General features: G+C 39.4%; 1 protein-coding gene across 1 annotated transcript in view; it reads left to right on the forward strand.

Annotated features, from left to right (window-relative positions):
* Window positions 1–263: 263 nt before the first annotated feature.
* Window positions 264–23,321, forward strand: part of TMC1 (transmembrane channel like 1) — a 104,619-nt gene continuing 81,561 nt past the window's right edge. Inside the window, exons 1-4 of the mRNA XM_078436135.2 lie at window positions 264–316; window positions 834–910; window positions 4,638–4,809; window positions 13,152–13,280. Coding sequence (XP_078292261.2) covers window positions 264–316; window positions 834–910; window positions 4,638–4,809; window positions 13,152–13,280 — 431 coding nt within the window. The remainder of the gene's footprint in view (window positions 317–833; window positions 911–4,637; window positions 4,810–13,151; window positions 13,281–23,321) is intronic.

A 23,321-nucleotide genomic window follows, 5' to 3' on the forward strand; every position in this document is an offset into this window, starting at 1 on the left:
ATAAGCAAGTTACGAGGCTACGGCTTTAAAAAAAATAGTCAACTCTAATTTTTACCTGGGCAAGTTGTAGAGCTTTGCATCTGCTGAAATCTGTGATGAATGGACCGTAGATGACAAGTGGAAAAACATCTGCCAATGAATATATTTTCACATGTTATTGGTCAATTAAAATTCTTATGAAAGCTCTATATGTCTTTACAAAAATAGAGCAAAACTGAAAGCAAGGTGCTTTCTGAGTATAAGGTGAGGAATACACAGAAGAGATGTTCTTTGTCTTGGAAAGAACTGGAAAATTACCTGTCCCCACACTGTCAAGGTAAATCATACATTGGAAAATTTAGGCTGTGTCTGTATACAACCTACAGAAATAATTGAAATAGGAAATATCAGCCTTGTGACATTTTTTGAAAGGCTCTTAGACACTGGTAGCTGCTCTGAATGAACTGTTCTCGGTTTTAATAAATTCCTTTGGTTCTAATAACCAAAGTGTTTGTGCATGTGGATATAGCTTTATTAACAAGTCAATTTATCATAGAATGAAATAATCCACCAAACCCCAAGACTACTCACCGCAGTGTAGAATTTATTTTGGTAGCAGTTATTTTCAATGGAGCTGACAGGCTTATAATTGATGTGTTTTGCAAATCTTCGAAGACAATGAAGCAGAGAAGTCTTTGCACAACACTGCATAAGATACGGTAGCAGTATATCTTTAATGAACAATGCTCTTTTTGACAAGCTCATTGAAAAATGCTTTTATTAACTGCACAGAAAACCTTATGATGAAAATAATCATAAAAGCCCATTACTAACGGTTGTACTGTCATTTAAAGAATTGTCGTATTTTTCGTTTCTTCAACAGTACAAATTCAAGTGGAGGAAAAAGAAGATGACACCGAGGAAAGCTCAAGTAAGTGAGAATGGACCCGCATGGGATGTGTTTCCTGGGGAATGGCAGTGAATTCAGAGGACTTGTCGTCTTATCTTGTGGGATCATGCTGCCGCATGTGAGCACAGGCTACCACCCATGTGGGTGATTTTTGATGGTCTCACAAAAGAGATCAAGTCCAGCAAATAGGATCTCCACTCTAGATTCCATTTAATTGGCCCACACACATTTTACCAAATGTGTAAGTTATTCATGACCCGATAGATGATAGTCCGCAAAAATTTGCTTTTTTATCCCCACCCCCCCCTTTTTTTTTTAATTTTGGAGACAGAGCACAAAGGAGGGAGGGGGCAGAGGGAGAGAAAGAGAGAGAGAGAGAGAGAGAAAATCCCAAGCAGGATCCACACTCATCCTTGAGCCAGACAGGGGGCTTGATCCCACGACCCTGGCTGGGATCATGACTTGAGCTGAAATCAAGAATCAGATGCCCAACTGACTAAGCCAACCAGGTGCTCCCAAAATTTGCTTTTTAAAATTTCTCTACTGTTTTCTCTATTAAGGCATTTGTCCTAAAAGCTCTTCTCTAGGGCTGAGTCTATTATAATAGAACAGATTGGCCATTTTGACTGAATTGATCAAGTGGTTCAATTAAAACGAATAAGCACGTTATTTTGTACTGAATTCACGGGTATTTCATCAGAATTGCTCCGTTTTTAACCTGTGTAGGTTCAGCTCAAGAGTTTGGGTTGTGATCCCTTGCAGGCAGACCCCTCATGGACTGGAGCATGAGAAAGACCATTATATAAGCAAAAGCTTTGAATGTACTCAAACTGAAAGAAAGAGCCGTAGCTCAAGAAAAGTTCAGTTAGGGGATACATCAATACAACCAAGTTAATAACCTGAATGCAATATGGCAGCCAGGGCATGTTCACGAGGCCAGGTGTTTTGAGTCAGTCAGTGCATTCTACATGCAAACAGCTCAGTTTCATACAGATCCTGCAAGTCATGGCGTTCGTACTGTAGCGGAGGAAAAAGAATTTTCCCTCTAGCCTTCTGAGTTCTTAGCTGAGACCCCTAGAAGACAGTTTAACAAGAGGAAAAAACATACAGAAATTCATTAGCATGTACGCCTCATGTGTACATGAGAGATGCTCAGGTAATATGTAACATTCTGAGGTGGCTTAGAATTTAGACTCAAATACCATCCTAATAAGGAAAAAAAAAAAAAGATAGAGATATAAGCCTTTCAGGAGAGAATAAATAATTTGAAAGAAAGATGAGTGGGCCTTTAGAAAAAGATGGGAAGTTTGATAGTTTGTGACCAAGTTTGTCTGGGTGTGGTATTGACTTCTAGCACCTTCCTTTGTGGGAAGAGTCAATCTTCCCTAAGGGTGAAATTCTTGGTGAGGGGATTTATGACAATGAGTTCCTTTTGAAGTGTCTGTGTTTGGGCAGATGAGGGGAGTTCAGAAAAAAACAAACAAACAAACAAACCACAAAACAAAAAAACCTCTCACTGAATTTGCTGTTTTTCAAGTGTCTACAGCCCAAAACAATCAATATACCAAAGTGGCATAGTTTGGAGTGGCGTATCCTTAACTCCTACAGTCATATTTTGAGGTAGTAGGTAGTATATTCTGCTATGCTTCTGCCCTGAGTGGAGCCCATTTCAAATGGTAAGATTGTAGGCAAATCTACAGTTAGGAGGCAACTGTAAAATACTGATTTTTTTTTCTTAGAATTGAAATATTTGGAAACAAGTTAAGGCACTAGAGGCAGTCTTTCTGTTCTGACATGGTACAAGAGAAATCCAATAAAACACTTTTTGTCCATGGTAAAACTGCGAGTTTAATATGGTAGTCTTAATATGAAACATACTATCATGCAGAGTACTAAGTGGCTGCTTGACTTCTTGAGTTATTTGTGGGAAAATTGTTTCTCAATCCCTATCAAGGTCTTGTCCTTTCTATAATTAGTGACTAATGTGACTAATAAAGACTGGGCAGATTTTCAGAATGTCAGAAGGGGATTCAAGTAACATACAACATCTGCCGCATATTTAACAAATGGAAAACCATTCTTGGTTTTGATGACAGTGTATAGTTCTCAAAGCTTAGTTTGAACAGTTAACCTCCTGTTTTTCTCTGCTAGCCAAACTATAGTAATAAAGGTAATATTTAGGCGTCATATTTGAAATATCAATAAAAAAAGTTTTGGCAAGTAATGTTAAAAGATAATTGGCATAATGAACGTATTTAATTAACGAATCAGAACCCTAGTGAGCTGTTATGATCAGTTCAAAGGAAAATTTAAAGAACAGATACATTTATAGGTCAGGTTTATTGAAATGATTTGCATATGGAGGCATCACTGTTTTGTGGGAGTTTTTTCTTTTTTTTCTGGTGAGGAAGGATTGTGTCTCCACTGAACATGTTTGTGGACATGTTTATGTACATGTTTATGGACAAGGATTATTTTGCATTGCTATGCAGTGATCTAGAACTTTCAAAAGTACAAAATCGCTCCCATGGAATCAGAATCAAATAACACAAAAGGATACACTGCAGACAATTTATAGTTTTCCATTGAAGACAACTTTTTCTTTATAGTACTTATATTTAAGAGGATGGTGATAAAGGGGCACCTGGGTGGCTCAGTCGGTTAAGCGTCCAACTCCGGCTCAGGTCATGATCTCACGATTTGTGAGCTTGAGCCCCACATCGGGCTCTGTGCTGACAGCTCAGAGCCTGGAGCCTGCTTCCGATTCTGTGTCTCCCCCCTCTCTCTGCCCCTCCCCTGCTCATGCTCTGTCTCTCTTTGTCTCTCAATAATAAATAAACATTAAAAAAATTTAAAGAGGATGGTGATAACTATGAATAATATTTGACTTTCTTGATAGTTGAATCTAAATATCAGAAGTTAAGAAGTGACAAAAATGAAAGAGAAGTAAGATTGTGTGTTATAAACTGTGAAGGAAGGAACTGGATTCTTTACTCTTTACCTGGAAGATTCCAGTGAAGCTATGGACATAGGAAGCATTGTTAGTTGATGAATAAAGTAAAATAATAAAATAAAATAAAATAAAATAAAATAAAATAAAATAAAATAATGTCATTTCTCTCAGTTTTACATTAAAATTATAAGTTATCTATTTCTATTCATAAAGATACTATGGTCAAGCAACTATTTATGTAAATAAATATATTTAGTATCAATTTCATTTAAGAAAGGGAAAAATATTTAGGAAAAAGAAGAAAAAATTTGGAATCAGGAATAAAGAGAATTTGAGTTAGAAGACATCTCAGGGACCGAATTAGTTTCTTCAAAATTATTCTAGTTTGTTGCATTTCCTTGTTATTCCGGTCCTTTGTTCCAAAACAGAGGTAGCAGTAAGCATATAGTGGTTAATCACTTAACCCTTATGTGTTATATTGGTAACCTCTATACTTGTCTGAGAGGTCATGGTATGACATTTATGACATTAAATGAAGATTGGAATTCTAAGGATTATTACAATTTGGGGATCCACATTCACATATGTGAGTAGATGAACCACAAAAGGAATGAAAATCTAGATGAGTGTATTTGAAAAACAAGTTATGGAATACATAAATGGCACAGTGCATCTTCTTATGGTGCGGAGACTTGCTGAATTATGATCTACGTGTGACAATGGTAAGCATACATTTGGTAGTGGGAGAGAGAGCTTTTTGATATTGTTCACTGAAGCATTCACGGCTATGTTTAGGCGAAGAGGAAGAGGAGGAGGAAGATAAATTACCTCGAAGAGAGAGCTTGAGACCAAAGAGGAAACGAAAAAGAGATGTTATCCATGAGGATGACCCAGAACCTGAACCAGAGGATGAAGAAACAAGGAAGGCCAGAGAGAAGGAGAGAAGGAGGAGGCTGAAGAGGGGGGCGTAAGTTCAGTCTGATCTGTAACTGAAACTGTGGCTCCTTCAAAAGTACTTGACTCTGAAAGAGGACCCCCCCCACTCCCCCACCCTTTAGGCTCTCTGTGGCCTTAAAACTGGTAATTAAAAACTACTTTTAGAAAGACAGCCTGGTGGCCCCTACGTGGCTCAGTCCGTCAAGTGACTGACTCTTGGTTTTGGCTCAGGTCATGATCTTGTGGTTTCGTAAGTTCGAACCCCACGTCTGGCTCTGCACTGGCAGCATGGAGCCCTCCTTCTCTATCTGCCCCTCTCCCACTCGCACTGCCTCTGTCTCTCTCAAAAATAAATAAACTTAAAAACAATAAACACAGACTTAATCCAATGCTGCCATTTTTTACTCCACTTAGTTAAATGTATTTTACAATTTAAATGAAATTTAAAAATGAATATATGTATTAAGAATGGGCTAAGAGAAATTTCCTAATGAGACATCTAAATTGTCATGGTTATTAATATAGTTCATTAATTAATATTGATATTGCTATTAATTAATATTAATAGTTCATTTAGGTGTTTTGAAGTTATCCCATTAATGACATATATTGTTATCAAAGTTAAGTGGAAAATTCCTAAACAGTGAGCCCAAATCACTTTAGCTTAGGGAGCCGGGGTTGACAAAATATGACTAATTCCAGCCCAAGAGCTAAGAGTGGTTCTTAGAGTTTTAAAGGGTTGTTGATTAACAAACAAACAAACAAAACCAAAGACGAATATGGGACAGAACTGTATGTAACCCTCAAAGCCTAAAATATTAAGCATCTCTTCTTTTACAGAAGAGCATTGGGGCTGTCATTTCCTTTTTAACACAACCCTGCACCTACCATTTCCACCAGGTGAACATTTCACTGAGCACTGACTTTATATAGAATAGTTTGTTAAATGCTAGTTAGGAAAAATCTAATGAAATGGTTTTCGAGTCTTTGCCTTCTGGAAATTTGCAGATGGCGGGCTGGTAGGAAAAGTGTGCGTGTGATACACATGTAATAATAGAAAACCTTGACCCCTTGGAAAGGCTTTAAGAGAGCAGCTACTCTGCCCCTCTCAGGTAGTAGGGCCATGGGAACCCACTACAAGGTGATACGATTTCCTCCAAAACACTCTTAGGACTTTAGATGAAGAGGAATTTTCTAAGATGTCCTCCCCAAATGATACATTCCAGTGTTCAACAACTAGCTATTACTTTCCTTTTTGTAAATAATTGTAGTTAAATACAATTGTATGGAAATTTTGGCAGGTAAAGAAGCTTAGCATTGACAGCTGATGGTTCCTTTTAAAATGAAAAGACTAACCCCACCTACTTCTTTGCCTCTGGTATTCTTTTTTCTATTTTCTTTTTTATGTTTTTTATCCTTTTTACTTTTGAAAACAAAATATCTCATAGTTTTTTTAATTAAAATTTTTGTAAAGTTTATTTATTTATTTTGAGAGAGAGAGAGAGAGAGAGAGAGAGAGAGAGAGAGAGAACATTTATAAGCGTGTGAAGGGCAAAGAGAGAGAATCCCAAGCAGGTTCCATGTTGTTAGCGTGTGATCATGACCTGAGCCAAAATCAAGACTTGGTCCCTTAACCAAATGAGCCACCTCATCTCATACATTTAAGCTCTATGTCCTTATTGTCATCACTATTATAATGCAGTAATATTTCCTATTAACAAAGCCTGCGTTTTCTGATAGTGAGATTTCAACAATAGATGCATGCATGATATAGGCTGTGTTCCGGAATTTGCTATTCTTCTCCACTTGTGCCTCAGAGAGGTCCTTTCAAAAAGGTGAATTGGGGGCTGGAGGTTGCACCTGGGTGGCTCAGTCAGTTAAGCGTCCGACTTTGGCTCAGGTCCTGATCTTGTGGTTTGTGAGTTTGAGCCCCGCGTTGGGCTCTGTGCTGACAGTGCAGAGCCTGCTTGGGATTCTCTCTCTCTCCTTCTCTCTCTCTCTCTCTCTGTGCCCCTCCCCTGAACACACACACACACACACACACACACACACACACACACACACTGTCTCTCTCTCTCTCTCTCTCTTTCTCTCTCTCTCTCTCTCAAAAATAAATAAACGTTAAAAAAGAAAAAAGAAAAAGAAAATTTCTGTGCTCTCTCGGTTTGCTTAAGGCCCACATGTTAACTGCTCAACTCCTAGAAATTGGACCATATAAATCAGTGGGTCTTGGCCCCTATTGCCTGAAGGAAAGTTGTCCCTGTGACAGTGTCTGTCCTTAGCTGGTACCAGTCTCACCCTGATTCTCAGAGGCCCAAGGGTAGCCCTGCCCCTCTTTCTCCTTACTCCTCCAAACAGCCAAACCTGGCTACAGTGAGCTTTGTCTCCAAAGGTTTTTCAAATTATATGATTACTTCCATAATTTGGGCGACTCGTCTAAATAGTATCATAAATTATTTCTGGTGATTGATGGTTCCAATCCCAATATGAAGGTTCATTTTCTGTTGTTCATTTTGAAGACATTTAAAAAAAATTTTCTTTTTAATGTTTATTTATTTTTGACAGAGAGAGAGAGAGAGAGCATGAGCGAGGGAGGGGCAGAGAGAGAGGGAGACACAGAACCCGAAGCAGGCTCCAGGCTCTGAGCTGTCAGCACAGAGTCTGATGCGGGGCTCGAGCTCACAGACTGCAAGATCATGACCTGAGCCATCTAGGCTCCCCACCAAACATTTGTTTTTTTCCTAAAGAAAATATATTAGCAAATATATTGTGAGAAAGATTTGTAAGCAAATATATTGTGAGAAAGATTTGTAGGCAAATCAGGGCATGTTTATTTAGATTAACTGATTTACGGTCTTTTTAAATTTAAATGTTCAAGTGAAACACCTTAGGGAATTTCCCCTGCACTAACAAAACATGTGAAGCCAACTAAAACCAAGGTTGCAATGCTAACTATCTTTGGACACAGTGAAAAAATACTGCCTCGTTAGACATTTTGGAGGATTTCTAATAATATGACAGGCTTTTCCTGACCCAGTTTTAAGTGTAAGAAATATGTTCATAGCAGTGAGAAATTCAGCACATTATGCCTTTTTTCCCCCTAACAACTGTTGTTTAAATAAATCAAACTGAAGATAGAAAGCCATTCTTGCACAGATTAGCCCTACAGTTTAGAAGATGAAGCAAACCTCTGCAATATTCTTTTAATATGATTAGCACTTTCTTTGAGTGATTCTTAGGAAAACAGTTCCCTTATATGCTGGTGAAAGTAATATTATAATTACCTGCCTGTTTGAAGATAACTTATTGAAGAACCATTCCTGGTAGCACAACACAATCCGTCTGGAGCAATCAACAATTAACAAAAAAGACTTTAAAAATATACCGGTCTGGGGTTATTTAGTGTAAGAATTTATTCTTAGAACTTTCTATACCATACTAATCTTGGAGGACATTGTTCAATTTTAGTGGACTTTGAGCAGTGGATTTACGATGATAACCCTGTCATCCAGAAAAATTCTGTACATAAACATTTATTTAATTAATATTTATCCAGTTCCACTGCTGTGGAAGCTAATTTGCTAATTTCTTTGGAAGACATGGATATGAATATGCAATTGACTGTATTCTCCCGAAGTTCGTAATAGAGTAAGGGAGGGGTTACTTGGACCCAAATCATTGTGAAGTAAGACAGTATAAATGTGTCAGAGAAGAACAAGGTTGTTTGGAGTTTTGGAGAGGACAAAACTATTTATTATATGGGATAATATATATGGATAATCAGAAAAGGGTTGAAGAGATTTGACATAAGTTTTCAAGGAATCATAGAATTTAAATGCATAAAGAACTGAATTTAAGATAGCAGGAAAGGATAGAATTCGTGTTAGGAAGATTTCCATTAAGTGGTTTCTAAAAATTGGCATGTAAAGAAATAAACTTTAGTTACATCGTAAATCCACATCCTAATAGATCTTTTTTTTTTTAATTCTTTGATGACACTACATTAAGTAAGATACTGTTTCATATATGATTCCTAATGGGAATCCATTAATGTAAAGCTTTAAGGTACTTACATGTAGATACCGTTGACCCTTGAACAACATGGTTTTGAATTGCATGGATTTTTTTTCCTTTTTTTTAAAAAGATTTTAATTCCAGTTTCATTAACATACAGTGTTACATTAGTTTCAGGCACGCAATCTAGTGATTCAACACTCAGTGCTCATCATGATAAGTTTACTCTTAACCCCCATCACCTATTTCACCCATCCCCCAGCCTGGTAACCATCAGTTTGTTCTCTGTAGTTAAGAGTCTGGGTTTTTTTTGTTTTGTTTCTTAAATCCACATATGAATGCAATCCTATGGTATTCGTCTGTCTCTGACTGACATTTCACTGAGCATAACACTCTTTAGATCCATCCGTGTTGTTGTGAATGGCAAGATTTCATTCTTTTTTATGGCTGAGTAATATTCCATTATGTTGCATCTTCCTTATCCATTCATCTATCCATAGACATTTGGGCTGCTTCCATAATTCGGCTATTGTAAACGGTGCTGCGATAAACATGGGGGTGCATATATCTTTTCAAATTGGTATTTTTATATTCCTTGGATAAATACCCAGTAGTGGGATTACTGGGCCGTATGGTAATTCTATTTTTAATTTTTTGAGGAACGTCCATACTGTTTCCCACAGTGGCTGCGCTAGTTTGCAATCCTACCAACAGTGCATGACGGTTCTTTTTTCTCCACATCCTCACCAACACTTGTTGTTTCTTGTGCTGTTGATTTTAGCCATTCTGACAGGTGTGAGGTGATATCTCATTGTGGTTGTGATTTGCATTTCCATGATGATAGTGATGTTGAGCATCTTTTCACATGTCTGTTGGCCATCTGTATATCTATCTTCTTTGGAGAAACGTCTTTTTCATGTCTTCTGCCCATTTTTAAATTGGATTATTTGTGTTTTTGGTGTTGAGTTGTATAAGTTCTTTGAATATTTTGGATATTCACCCTTTATCAGACTCTGTCATTTGCAAATATCTTCTCCCATTGGGTAGGTTGTCTTTTAGTTTTGTTGATTGTTTCCTTTGCTGTGCAGACACTTTTTATTTTGATGTAGTCTCAATAGTTGATTTCTGCTTTTGTTTCCCTTGCCTCAGAAGACATATAGAAAATGTTGCTACAGCTGATGTCAGAGAAATTACTACCTGTGCTCTCTTTTAGGTTTTTATGCTTTTAGGTCTCATATTCAAGTCCTTAATCCATTTTGAGTTTATTTTTGTGTATGGAATAAGTAAATCATCCATTTTCATTCTTTTGCATGAAGCTGTCTGGTTTTCCCAACATCATTTGTTGAAGAGATTATCTTTTTCCCATTGCACATTCTTGCCTTACATGGATTTTGAATATTTATTAAATTTGGATTTGGTCTATGTCTACATGGAAACAAGTTTTTGAGTAAATATTCAGTAAAACAGTCTCTTTTTTTCGATTGAAGTATAATTGACAGCCAATGTCGCATTAGTTTCAGGTGTTCAACATAGTGATGTGACAACCAAAACAATCAGTTTCACTAAAACATACATTTTCCTCCTGTGACAAATCAACACACATATTGTTATTCTGATTGGCAAATTAAGCAAACAAAAACTGTGAATATAGATGCAGTAAAAATGTCAGAGTTGCAACCGCCATGAAATTTTATATAATAATCAAACAAATAATTAAAACGAAAACAACCTAATGGCAACCAGAGTTGTATTTTAGAGTGTACTCTTACTGGTCTCTTACTATTCTTTTTAAAGTTAAAAAAAATATAATTTAGAGAGAGAGACAGTGCGGGAGAGGGGCAGAGGGAGAGAGAGGGAACCTCCAGCAGACTCTATGCTCAGCACGGAGCCTGACACAGAGCTTGATCCCATGACCCCGGGATCATGACCAGAGCCATCAAGAGTCAGACACTCAACTGACTGACAATCAAGAGTCAGACACTCAACTGACTGAACCACCCGGACACCCCAAATTACTATTCTAAGCAAAACATTTGAATTGGTCAAGAAACCCAACTGTCAACAGGAAGTGTTATTTTAGAAAGTTAATATGAGTTTTTATTTCAGTAATCATGACATGATTAAAAACTGGGTTGGTGGGAAAGAAAGGAGGGTGCACAGTCATTTTGTATGGTGGCCTGTAACGCTATGGCTATGTCCCCCTCTCCTTCAGCTGGAACTTTCAAAAGCAGCTCTGCCATGGTCTTACTGTGTGTAGTCATGATGAGTATAGTGAACAGAAAAGTATGTTTCTCTTTACAATTTTTTTTTAATGTTTGTTTATTTTTGAGAGAGAGAAAGAGAGAGACAGTGCACGAGTGGGGGAGGGGCAGAGAGCGAGGGAGACACAGAACCCCAAGCAGGCTCCAGGCTCTCAGCTGTCCACACAGAGCCCGATGGGGGCTCGAACTCACAAACCTCAAGATCATGACCTGAGCTGAAGTTGGATGCTTAACCGACTAAGCCACACAGGCGCCCCTGTTACTTTTTTTTTTTTTAATGTTTATTTATTTATTTATTTTTTGAGAGAGAGAGAGAGAGAAAGAGAATGCAAGCAGGGGAGGAGCAAAGAGAGAGGGTGACAGAGGATCCCAAGCAGGCTCTGTGCCGACAGCAGACAGCCCGATGCGGGGCTCAAACCCACAAACCACGAGATCGTGACCTGAGTCGAAGCTGGATGCCTAACCCAGTGAGCCACCCAGGTACCCCACAGCAAAGTATGTTTCTGACTAACACTGAGTCAGATTGCAATTTCTCTGTCAGGGTTTATTTAGGAGAAAGAAACTTCTGCAGTTAATTGAACAGAAAGTATTTGATAAGAGAACTGTTGAGTAGGGATAAATAATTGTTGTCTAGGTTACTGGGAAGGTGACAAGACAACACTCAGGTATCATGGTGACGACAAGTATATGAAGCAGCTACCTCTCCAAGGGCTACAGGAACAGAGGAGAGAGGTTGAAATTTAAACTTAAAAGCATAGAGGAGAGGGGTGGCCGAGTGGCTCGGTTGGCTAAGCGACTGACTTTTGATTCTGGCTCAGGCCATGATCCCAGGGTTGTGGGATCGAGCCCCGAGTCGGGCTCTGTGCTGAGCGAGGAGCCTGCTTGGGATTCTCTCTCTCTGCCCCTCCTCCCCCTCTCTCTCAAAATAAAGAAACCCAAGAAGCATAGAGGAAAGACGTATGGGGCTGAAACCATTGCAAAGGGGGTGATCCACCAGCGGTGCTGGTTTCTACCGGGGTGGTGAGGAAGCTGGTTCTGTTAGTGTTGGGGAAATTGGCAAGCTGGATTCACCTGTAGCTGTGGGAGGGCCCTTCAGCTAGTGGGGTGAAGAAGCATTACCAGGGAGGAAGTACCACCCCAGGAAGCGAACAGGAATCCCAAGTCCCTTCTGGGTATCTCTTATTGACAGGCTACTATTGAGGCAGCTGACAAAGCAGAAATGTGCCCTACAGAGCCCCAGCCCCAGCATCCCAATATTCAGTATAGAAGGGCAGTCTGGAGCTGAAGGACAATAGCTCAATAAACGAAGCTATCTATAAAAAAAGTTGATCTTTACAAAATGGGGCATTACATTCCTCACCTTAAAATCCTGCTGCCCATGTTTAGATTGTTTTGATTTGTTTCGTTAGTTCTGGACCCTATGGCATTTTTGCAATCCGAGAAACACAGAAGAGAAAAGAAACATCTCATTTGCTCAGTGAGAAACCAAGTTCCTTTGAAGGTCCCTTCAAAGGTTTCGTTTCTACCAAATAAACTTCAAGTTGAATTTTATCAACTGAAGTTTTGAATTTAATTAACAGATTAAGTTACCTTCGAGAAATAGATTTTTTTAATTTTTTCCTATTTCAATTTTTCTCTTTCTCTTGAGACATGGCTAACAAATTTGTAAGGGCACTTCAAAGACATCTTCCCCTCTCATTTACCATCCTTATCAAAAAGTAACGTTTCTCAATGAAATGTAGAATTGGTTGGGGAAAGCATACAAGGGAACAAAGTAGAGAGGAAAATATCTTGATAGATCTGCAACTAATATTCCACAGGTCTTCTAGTCCTGAGAGTTATGTCCTGAGGCTATGAATGTAAAACTGTTTCAGGACTTCAGAAGGTAAACGCTATTATTTTAAAGTTGCAATAATTCCAGAAACCCCACATCAGTGTTCAGATATCTGCAAGCTCTAAGGCTTATAAATCTCAGCCTCCTCTATGTACAACCAAGTTGATATCCGTTGGCTGAGTATCCGAGAGCGTTCTTCTTTAAGTCTGGTAGTCAGGCAAAACTTAACTCTATTAAGGTTTCTTTCTTTTCTATCTTTTAAAGGGAAGAAGAAGAAGAAATTGATGAGGAGGAATTGGAAAGACTGAAGGCAGAGTTAGATGAGAAAAGACAAATGATTGCTACTGTCAAATGCAAGCCTTGGAAAATGGAGAAGAAAATTGAAGTTCTCAAGTACGATGCCTCTTTTCATAATTAGAAACACTGTCCTTGATTATTGATCTCCCAACTCCTCTATTACCTATGTTTTGTACATAGTGCTATATATAATATATCATATATATAAAATACTCATTATTGTATATAACGTTCATGGTCATATACACATATGCAACATATTATATACATTACATGTCATGTATGTGAACATATCATATATCATATACATGGGCATATATGCATATATATGTATATATATATATATATATATATATATACATATATATCATCATTAGAGAGGCTGGGCTAATGATTATCAATTTTAAAAAATTATGAGCAAATTCATTGTTTGGAGTCTTATAACCTCTGGTCACTTTTAGCCATTTGTTCCTGAGAATTTCTTTAATGTAATGCATTCATTACTTTCTCTCTGAAAGAGATAATATATTTGAATTTTACAAGTCTGTGTGACTGGCAGATTCTTGTTTCTCTGCAGGGTCCCAGCCTCAGGTGACATAATCATGTGACAGCTCTCTTTAAAGCACAGGGAAGATATTAAGCCAACAGAAGAGTAAATAGGATTCCAATTAAGGATTATGCTAATAGCTATTCCATGGCGACACGTCAGTGACCCAATTTCACTCTTACGTTGAACGTTGACGGGGGTAACAAACACACTCGGGACACCCGGATTTACAAACTTCCTATATGAAAAGGCAAATGATTATCTCTTTCTGGGGGATGGAAGCATCTTCGCTTCTGATCACTTCTGAGGATCACGCTATATTTCCTTGCCACGGTTGTTGGGGAGATGAGGCGTGAATAAAAGGGAATGTGTCGGTGATAACAGCCATGTTTATAGCTTTCAGTGGTGCTACCGATTGCATTTTTCCATAGAACCATTTTTGTAAGTAGTGGTAAATTTCCAAAGCTGTCTCTCCACCAGGCTATTTAACTAATAATGTTAAATAGTATAGAGAAGAATATTATTGTCTCTGGTGATGAAAGAAAGAATTGAAATAACTACCACGATAATTCTCTTCTAATCTTAGCTTTGTAAACGAGTATGTGTTATTTGAGGACACTGCTTAAACTTCTGGGGCCTCATATCCAAAATAAAACAAGAAATTCTCCATCTATTCTGTGAAGTGGGAACCTAGCCATCGTTTATAATGGCATTGTTTTGTTTGCGGATAAAGTTTTCCAAGTTCCAAACAGTGGTTTTCCCAGCAAACTTCTATAACACTGCACAGTCGTAGGCTGGGAACTCTATATGCATGTGCTTGTACCCACAAGCCCTGAATGAAAGCAAAGGCAAGCAGGGTTCCTGGTTCCCTGGAGCTAGTAACACGTGTGCGTGCGCGTACACATTCGACGTGGTGATAATGACGCTAAATGATAGATTTAAAAATATCCTTGCTTGGCAAAACAGGAGTTTGGCAACCACTTTACGTCGCTTCCAAAATATCGTTTGAAATACGATTGGCCATAAAATGCCCAAAACTGGAAACCATTAGTAACTGTATGTAGAAAGTTGTAAAATTGGAAAGCAGTGATATTGTGAACTTTCAAAGCGTGGTGTGAAATTGGGTAAGAATGCCGAAGAGCGTATCTTCCCTTTCCACCTGCAGAAAGTGTAGAAATACCCCCACCCTCCCTGGTCTGTCTCTCCCATGCCGGGCAATGGAGTAGGAATGGGCTTCTGATTTGAGTTTGAATCTCAGACCTTCACTTCATAGCTGTGCAAATTTGAATGAATTGTTTAGTTCTCTGACATTCAGGTTCCTTATGAAATTATGCTAATTTACCGGGTTAGTGGAATCATAAAGTGGGATAATTTACATAAAACACTTAGCACGCTGCCAGAACATAGCACGTAGCTGGGAAGCACAAGTTGTAATTATTATTTCACCTCAGGACAGAGTCAATGTTGCCTGGTCCCCTGAAGCATGTCAGGAGAGACAGAGTGCGTGTGAGACACGGCAGGGCTAGGTGGAGGCACACCTGGTCAGGGATAACCTTAGCCACCTGGGGGGATGGTGACACATTGGTAGCAGTCTAGATGGGTAACCGATTTTGACGTTCCAGCAAAGAATAGAGCCTCTTGACAATTTGGCAGAATCCAGGGCCAGGCCACTTTCAGATCTTCCAAATGGACCCAGGGTAATCCTGTGGCAGATTTTAGGACCTGGGGCCTTGAACTGAGTCCAGGAATTAACCCATTTTGCGAAGTGGAGAGATGGGGCTTGGGATGGCCCAATGCTAGGGCAGAGGTTGAAAATGAGTCTGCAGCTCAGTCTAGATCTTAGGTTTTAGATCTGAGTGTTAGGTTTTTATTTGGCCCACATGCTTTTTTTTTCTTTTTATTCTTTTTTTTTTTGTTCTTTTTATTCATATATCTATAACATAAAATTGACCATTGTAACCATTTTGGGGTGTATTTTGTTTTAAATTATTTTTTAAATGTTTATTTATTTTTGAGAGAGAGAGAGAGACAGAGCGTGAGCAGGGGAGGGGCAGAGAGAGGAAGACACAGAATCCTAAGCAGGCTCCAGGCTCTGAGCTGTCAGCACAGAGCATGACGTGGTGCTCAAACTCACGAACCGTGAGATCATGACCTGAGCTGAAGTTGGACGCTCAACCGACTGAGCCACCCAGGCGCCCCTGGGGTGTATTTTTTAACAACATTTTTCTTTGTTGTCAAATGTTAAAAAGTAGGAGATTTCACACTAAAAAAATCCACATGTCCAGCTCCTGCTGGACAAGTGGAGCATCTGGTCCCACATTCTTACATGAAAATAGCAGCTGGGGCTCAGTGATAGTTGCACTTAGGAACAGGGAATTCAGTCTTCAGTGCGCACAATTCTCGATCCACATCAGTTGGTCACGCTATTTGGTTAAACCCTCTAAGCATTCCAGTCTGCTGCCTCCTACCCGTGCAGCCAGGGAGCGAGTTAGGCATGTTACCAAGGCAGTGATTCAGAACATCAAGTTCAAAGCCAGCTTGCAGAATGGAAGCACAGATTTAGGCCCAGAGAAGAAACAACTATGGCTTCTCACCTGTCAGTAACGCTCACTGTCTTACAACGATTCTCCATGGCCAGAAGTCAGTCCTGCTTTGTAGCTTGGCAATTCTCTGCACAGCTGGTACCAGTGGTCATGGTCAGCCTGATCCTCTTGGTTTCAGCCTCTGGGATGAAGCTGTTGGCACTACTGTGGCCAGCCTGTCTCCCTTTGTGGGTTTTTGAATGTTGTATTGAGCTTCTCCCACATGGATCTCAATCGCATTATTAGAACAAGTGGTGAATACTTGATAGTGTGGAGAGATAAAGGTTTCTCTGCCCCAATGCCACTGAAACATGGCAGTCAGGGAGCTTTTCTCGCACCCTTTATTTCTTTCAGGGACTTCTGAGTCTGAGAATGCATTTCTGAGGACCGTGTTATTCCCAGAATTTGCCTCCAGTCATCAATCCTTGCTAACTACATGGAGACCAAGATACTAGTCTCAGTATAACTGGAGCAGATATTTTGATCACAGGTTTGGATTTATGTCGGGATTCCAAGGCTTTCCATCTGGCTCTGGACTCTGATGAGCTTGTGAAACTTCTAAAACAGATTCTATGGAGGATCAGGCTTTCAAGATGTGTTTTAGAGTAAACTTCAGGAACGGTAACTTATTGTTCTGAGGATGCCTTGGGAGGTGGCGCTCAGGGAGTCCCACATTCTGAAAGAATATCTACCGCTAGCAAGGTAAGCATCCTCAGAGCTGAGGACCCAACGACAGTTAAAAGAAGCAGTTAATACATAGGCAAGAAGCTCTAAAAATGGGTTGTTAATCCCTAAGGGCTCTCAAACATGGCTCAGGAATTGGAGCTCAGCATTTTGAAGGCAGCAGTATTGGCTTTTTAGGACTGAAGAGAGGTTACATCCTTTCCACTGTCACTGTGGAACAGTGTTTTGCAATGTGGTTTCAATGTGTTTCACACAGTCAGGTAGCCTTAAACCTATCAAATAATAATCTCCAGGTGGAGGGGACAGGTGTGTCTGGCCCAGACCAGGCTATGTGTATTTTAATTTTCTACTCTGAAAGCCAAGGATTGAGGGCCACTGTCTTTCGATTCTGAGAAACAGAAAACCTCAGAAGCAGAACATCTTACCTTACTCTAAACTATTTATTGAATGGGTGAGAATATGTTGGCAGACAGGGAAGGGGAAATAGTGGTATGTTTTCCAACTATTTGAAAGTCAGTTCCTATTCTTTTTTTTTAATTTTATTTTTTATTTTTTAGAGTTTACATCCAGATTAGTTAGCATATAGTGCAACAGTGATTTCAGGAGTAGATTCCTTAGTGCCTCTTACCTGTTTAGCCCATCCTCCCTCCCACAGTCGCTCCAATAACCCTCAGTTTGTTCTCCATATTTATGAGTCTCTTCTGTTTTGTCCCCCTCCCTGTTTTTATATTTTTGCTTCCCTTCCCTTATGTTCATCTGGATTGTCTCTTAAAGTCCTCATATGAGTAAAGTCATATGATATTTGTCTTTCTCTGTCTTTCTCTTCACTTAGCATAATACCCTCCAGTTCCATCCATGTAGTTGCAAATGACAAGATTTCATTCTTTTTGATTGCCGAGTAATACTCCACTGTATATATATATACCACATCTTCTTTATCCATTCATCCATCGATGGACATTTGGGCTCTTTCCATAGTTTGGCTATTGTGGATAGTGTTGCAATCAACATTGGGGTGCATGTCTCCCTTCGAAACAGCACACCTGTATCCCGTGGATAAATGCCTAGTAGTGCAATGGCTGGGTCGTAGGGTAGTTCTGTTTTTAGTTTTTTTAGAAACCTCCATACTATTTTCCAGAGTGGCTGCACCAGCTTGCATCCCCATCAGTTCCTATTCTTATTAATGAACTAAAAACATAGGATTTTAGGCATATCTATTTTGAAGTTATTAATGGGTTTCACTTAGAAGTTGGTTAACTAGGGGCGCCTGGGTGGCTCGGTCAGTTGAGCATCCGACTTTGGCTCAAGTCATGATCTTACAGTTCGTGGGTTCGAGCCCCGTGTCAGGCTCTGTGCTGACATCTCAGGGCCTGGAGCCTGCTTCGGAGTCTGTGTCTCCCTCTCTCTCTGCTCCTCCCCTGCTCACACTCTGTCTCTCTCTCAAAAATAAATAAAGATTAAAAAAAATAAAAAATAAAAAATAAAAAGAAGGGGGTTAACTAGATCTTTCCTCCTTGTTATAGGTGGCTACACTGATCTGAGAGCAACCATCACAGGTGAAATAAAACACCTTTGTGGAAAATAACCATCTACTTATTACTCATCCTGAAACCTAAAACCTAACTGTACCACAACTTTCTACATGGTAGATTTAAAGCTTGCATGACTAATCCTGATGAAGCAATCACTTTATTTTGTTATAGTAGGGTAGTTTTGGGGTTGAAAAGTAAGAGACACGGACTCCGGGCTGAGCTCTACCTCTGACTTCATCTCTCTGAGTCTCCTGTATTTATTTGTAAAATGAAGGGATTGGATTGTGGCCCATGGTTTGCAAATTAATGTCTCCAAGTTAAGGCGGTTTGGTGAAATCCCTTCAGGGCAAGGGAGGCAGAGGTAAGAAGCAGGGCTGCTTGGCCAACAGCACCAGCTTCGAGGAGAGACCTACGACTTCTTTCTTCTTCAGAATGTACTTGTGTCTAAAGCACCCATTTGAAGAAAAAATGCTTCTGTGCCTATTAACGTAAGAAATCATTAAAAGCCCTCACTTAGCTGGATATTTAAAGGAGCTTATTTTGGGGACCGAGCAGTTCTAACATTTCATGAGTCTACCAAGTAAGATATGGGAGTACTCCAATATACTTTTGCAAGGAAATGGTTCTTGGGTAGAAGCCATTTCAAATGCACTTATTTTGATAACAAGCATGTTTATTTAGCTCTTACACTGACTGTTCTAATTTCTTAGCTGTGTGGCACCCTGATCCAGTGTTTCTGGGAGTTGTCCATCGGCCGACTTGGCCTAGTGATTTATTAATGAAACGTTCAATAAAGCCAAAAGGAATCCTTACTATTTCATTTGCATTTAAACATGTGCTTGAAACTGGCAGATTGTCATTAAGGTAGCATTCTTCCTTACTCAATCTTCCTTCACAATCCTGTATTCTTTTTTGTTTGTATTGTTTTTGATTTTATTGAATTTTCTTGGTTGAGGGAACTAATATATTTCTAGGGCAGTAAGAATAGACTGGGGTTGATTTTCTCTGCTGGAACTATCTGGGAAAACTAGCCTCCTGGCTTTCATCCCTTTCTCTCAAGTTTCCTTGGAGCTTGAGATTTTTATAGGTAAGAACCATGATTTCTCCTTCAGTTCACAAAGGCATTTCCTTCATCTGTCATTGAGAAGGAATGAGGGATTCCACACAAGAGGACCTTTAATCACATGTACACACCTACTAACACACCCTTCAGCCATTTGGGATTCTTTTTAGTCAATAGCTCAACCAAAGCATCAACTTTCAGTTCTTGTACATTACAGGTATCTGAAGTATATTGATTTTCTCATCCATAGAATGGAGACTATTGGAAGTCAGTACGGCTGAATTTTGTTGATCAAAATGTAACATTGACATTCAATTTTTCTATTATTTAATCAGGGCCTAGTAGGTATCAAGTGCTATGCTGTGACTTTGGGCAATTTTCTTAACTTCTGGAACTTAGTGTTTTCTCACTTATAAATGGGGATAAAAAGTAATACTACTTCATAGAATTATTAGGAGGATTAAATCAGTTAAGATATAAAGCACTTAGAGTGGTGCCTGGCATGTAGGAATTGTTTTATATGTGTTAGCTATTATTATTTTACTGTCATAATCCCATTTATCTCTCTCAACCACGTATCATTACTTTGGTTTTGTGTATAAGGAAACCAGCGCTCTGAGAGATAAGTGACTGTTTATGTTCAGACAACTATTAAGTGGTAGAACTATGATTCGGACTTGTGTAGAAACTTCCTTTGATGAGACGGAGGTCTTTAACTATACTACTACGCAACCTTGACCACTGGCCATGGGACTGAAAGACCAAACGAACATGCGCAACTCACATGGTCTATTAAGTCAAGTTAAAGTATAGTGATAAGCAAGAGCAAAGAGGTGGCATAAATGGACATGCCAAGCAAGGAATGGCAATAGAGTGGTGGAGGCCACAGGATCACATTTCTTGAATCTTGGGGTTCACGATGCTCACATGCCCTACTGATGTTCACCATCCTGCTGGCAGTGTCATTAAGAAGGCTGAGGTCCCAAAGGCCCCCACAGAATGAAGATGACTCAGGCCAGTGATAGGCATTTGCTCTATCAGAATGACACAGAGCAAGTACACTCAACGATAGTAGTACCTTGTCAGTTAGCCTGTTGAAGTGCCACAAGTGGTAGCTGCTTCTCTTGAGCGGAACACACGCGAGGAGAACAGAAACATATTGGACGACACCAATGGGTGGTCGATTTAGTGGTGACAGATATCAGTCCCAAAGCGACAGGATCATAACTTGGTCTTTCCATCCACTTCTAACTTTAATACTCTTATTTGTTCAGCTGTTTTGTCTTTCCTTGTCAGGTATTACACGTTCCTAACTTACTTGCTATCTGTTTTGGAACACATCACGTACAAATTATGCCTGTGTGTCACATGCTACAAGTTTATTTAAAGTATTTATTAGCTACACTTAACACCTCTTATGTGCCAAGCCAGGTACGTCATTTGCAGGATCTGGTGCAAAATGAAAATGTAAGGCCTTTTGTTAAAAAAATAATTAAGAACGTCAATTGTTAAGAATTTCAAGGGGCAATTGGGCGGCTCCGGTTAAGCATCCGATTCTCGGTTTCAGCATCTGACTTTTGGTTTCAGCTCAGGTCATGACCTCATGGTTTGTGGAATCGAGCCCCACGTCAGGCTCTGTGCTGACAGCGCAGAGCCTACTTAGGATTCTCTCTCTCCTTCCATCTCTGCTCTTCCCCTGCTTACTCTCTCTCTCTCTCTCTCTCAAAATAAATAAACATGAAAAAAAGAATTTCAAGACACCTATGGCAGGGCATTAAAGTAGGCACTGGGCTCATCTATGGTGCTCTGCATCAGGACAGTCACAGGTACACCAAATTTACTCTGCCCATGAGTTTCACCTGAATATTATGAGCCAAGAGCTTTCTTGTGACCTATGCTTAATATTTCTGATGAGTTCCATTCATTATAATAGCATAATTCAATGCTCTCAAAAAACACAGCAAACTCACGTAACAGAACCCAAGTCTATATTACTCCAAAGACAGTGTTCACGCATTATTGCCAGGGTGTTCTTTTTAAATTTTGTTCTTTAACATTTATTTATTTTTGAGAGACAGAGAGAGACAGAGCATGAACAGGGAGGGAGAGAGAGAGAGAGAGAGAGAGAGAGAGGAAGACACAGAATCCGAAGCAGGCTCCAGGCTCTGAGCTGTTTGTTAGCACAGAGCCCGACGCGGGGCTCGAGCTCACAAACCGCGAGACCATGACCTGAACCGGAGTCAGACTTTCAACCGACTGAGCCACCCAGGCGCCCCTGGGGTGTTCTTTTGAAACACCACTTGGAACATGTTATCCCCACGTTCAAGGCCTTCCGTATCTCCCCAGTAATTAACTAAGTTTACAAGCTTTTGCTTAGCAAATCAGTGAGCTTTACAATCTGGATTTACACTCTGAAGTCCAGCTTCTCTTCCAAATCATTAGGTACTGATGACAATGACCATGAGGGTTTGAAGGTGGACAATACTATCTTTAATTTTTTTTTTTTTGTCAACTACATATCAGGTTCTGTGCTAGGAGATGCTGCACACATTAATTCTTTTAATCCTCATGAGCACTTTGAAAACAGAATGTTATACCCATTTTACAGACAGGCAAGCTAAGATTGACAAAGGTAAAGTAGCCTCACACAGCTAGTAACTGTAAAGGTGAAAATTAAATCCAGATTTCTCCATCCCCAAAACCTCATGCATTCTCTATTGTGCCACATCACTTCTCATTTGAACCATGTTTTCCAGGAAGATGACTTTAATTTTCTGTAGACATTCTGGGTACATTTTCCCACTGTACTCGAGTCTCCTGTCCACTTCTCTGCTATTCTTCTTCCTATGCTTCTTCCAGTTATACCTCCTTTGTGAATTATCATCTCCCCTCTGAGGTCCTTTCTTTGTCCACTCCTATAGAAGTAGAACTCAGGTAGACTCTATTATTCATTTGACTCTGCTGTTAGGCTGTGTTCCATTATAGTTTAAAAATTGTACAAAAATCTCCTTCTCTTCAAAACAGACTGTGAGCTCTTTAGTTCTGCAGAGACTAGCATAACGCTCTGTATGTCAGAAACATTGAATTACTGTCTCCTGTGTGGGTGACAGTATTAATGGTCATTTCTTTAGTTGTTGGACACTCATTCTCAAGGCAAGAGAATCATTAACATGATGGAGCCTTTTAAGGTCTGTATGAATGTGTGAATAAAAGGCAAGAATGTGCTGGTAAAAAGCCTTGATTTGTACCTTTTGCCAATTTCCATGGCATAAACATTCCCATTACGATCAATTTCAGCTAACAGTTTAAGAACCAGTTTACAGAATCCCTGAAAATGTAACAATCAGTAGCCAAGTCAGTTCCAGCACCTCATACGGGGATCTAAGAATGCCCTTTGATTAAGTTTGTGTTAGAGGAATCTCAATCTGGAACAACAGAAAGCAGAGGCTAAAGAAAGAACTGTTTGTTATGATATAACATATTTCCTTTATTTAATTGGTAACTAACAATGAAATGCTTGAATTAGAGCTGCCTGTGAGAAAAGCAGGCATTAAGGACTTAACTTCAGAACTCCAGATAAGGGTCCAAAGTGCACTGATAACCTCTTATTCTAGTTTCTATTTCAACACCCTGCTAAATGTCTTTCATTTTGTATTCTAGAATTTCTTCCCAAATCTGTGAGCATGACCAAGAGTTTCAATCTTTCTCCCTTTACCTTCTCCTATTCTG

This window comes from Panthera onca, chromosome D4 (assembly GCF_046562875.1).
Source record: "Panthera onca isolate mPanOnc1 chromosome D4, mPanOnc1 haplotype 2, whole genome shotgun sequence".
Lineage (NCBI taxonomy): Eukaryota > Metazoa > Chordata > Mammalia > Carnivora > Felidae > Panthera > Panthera onca.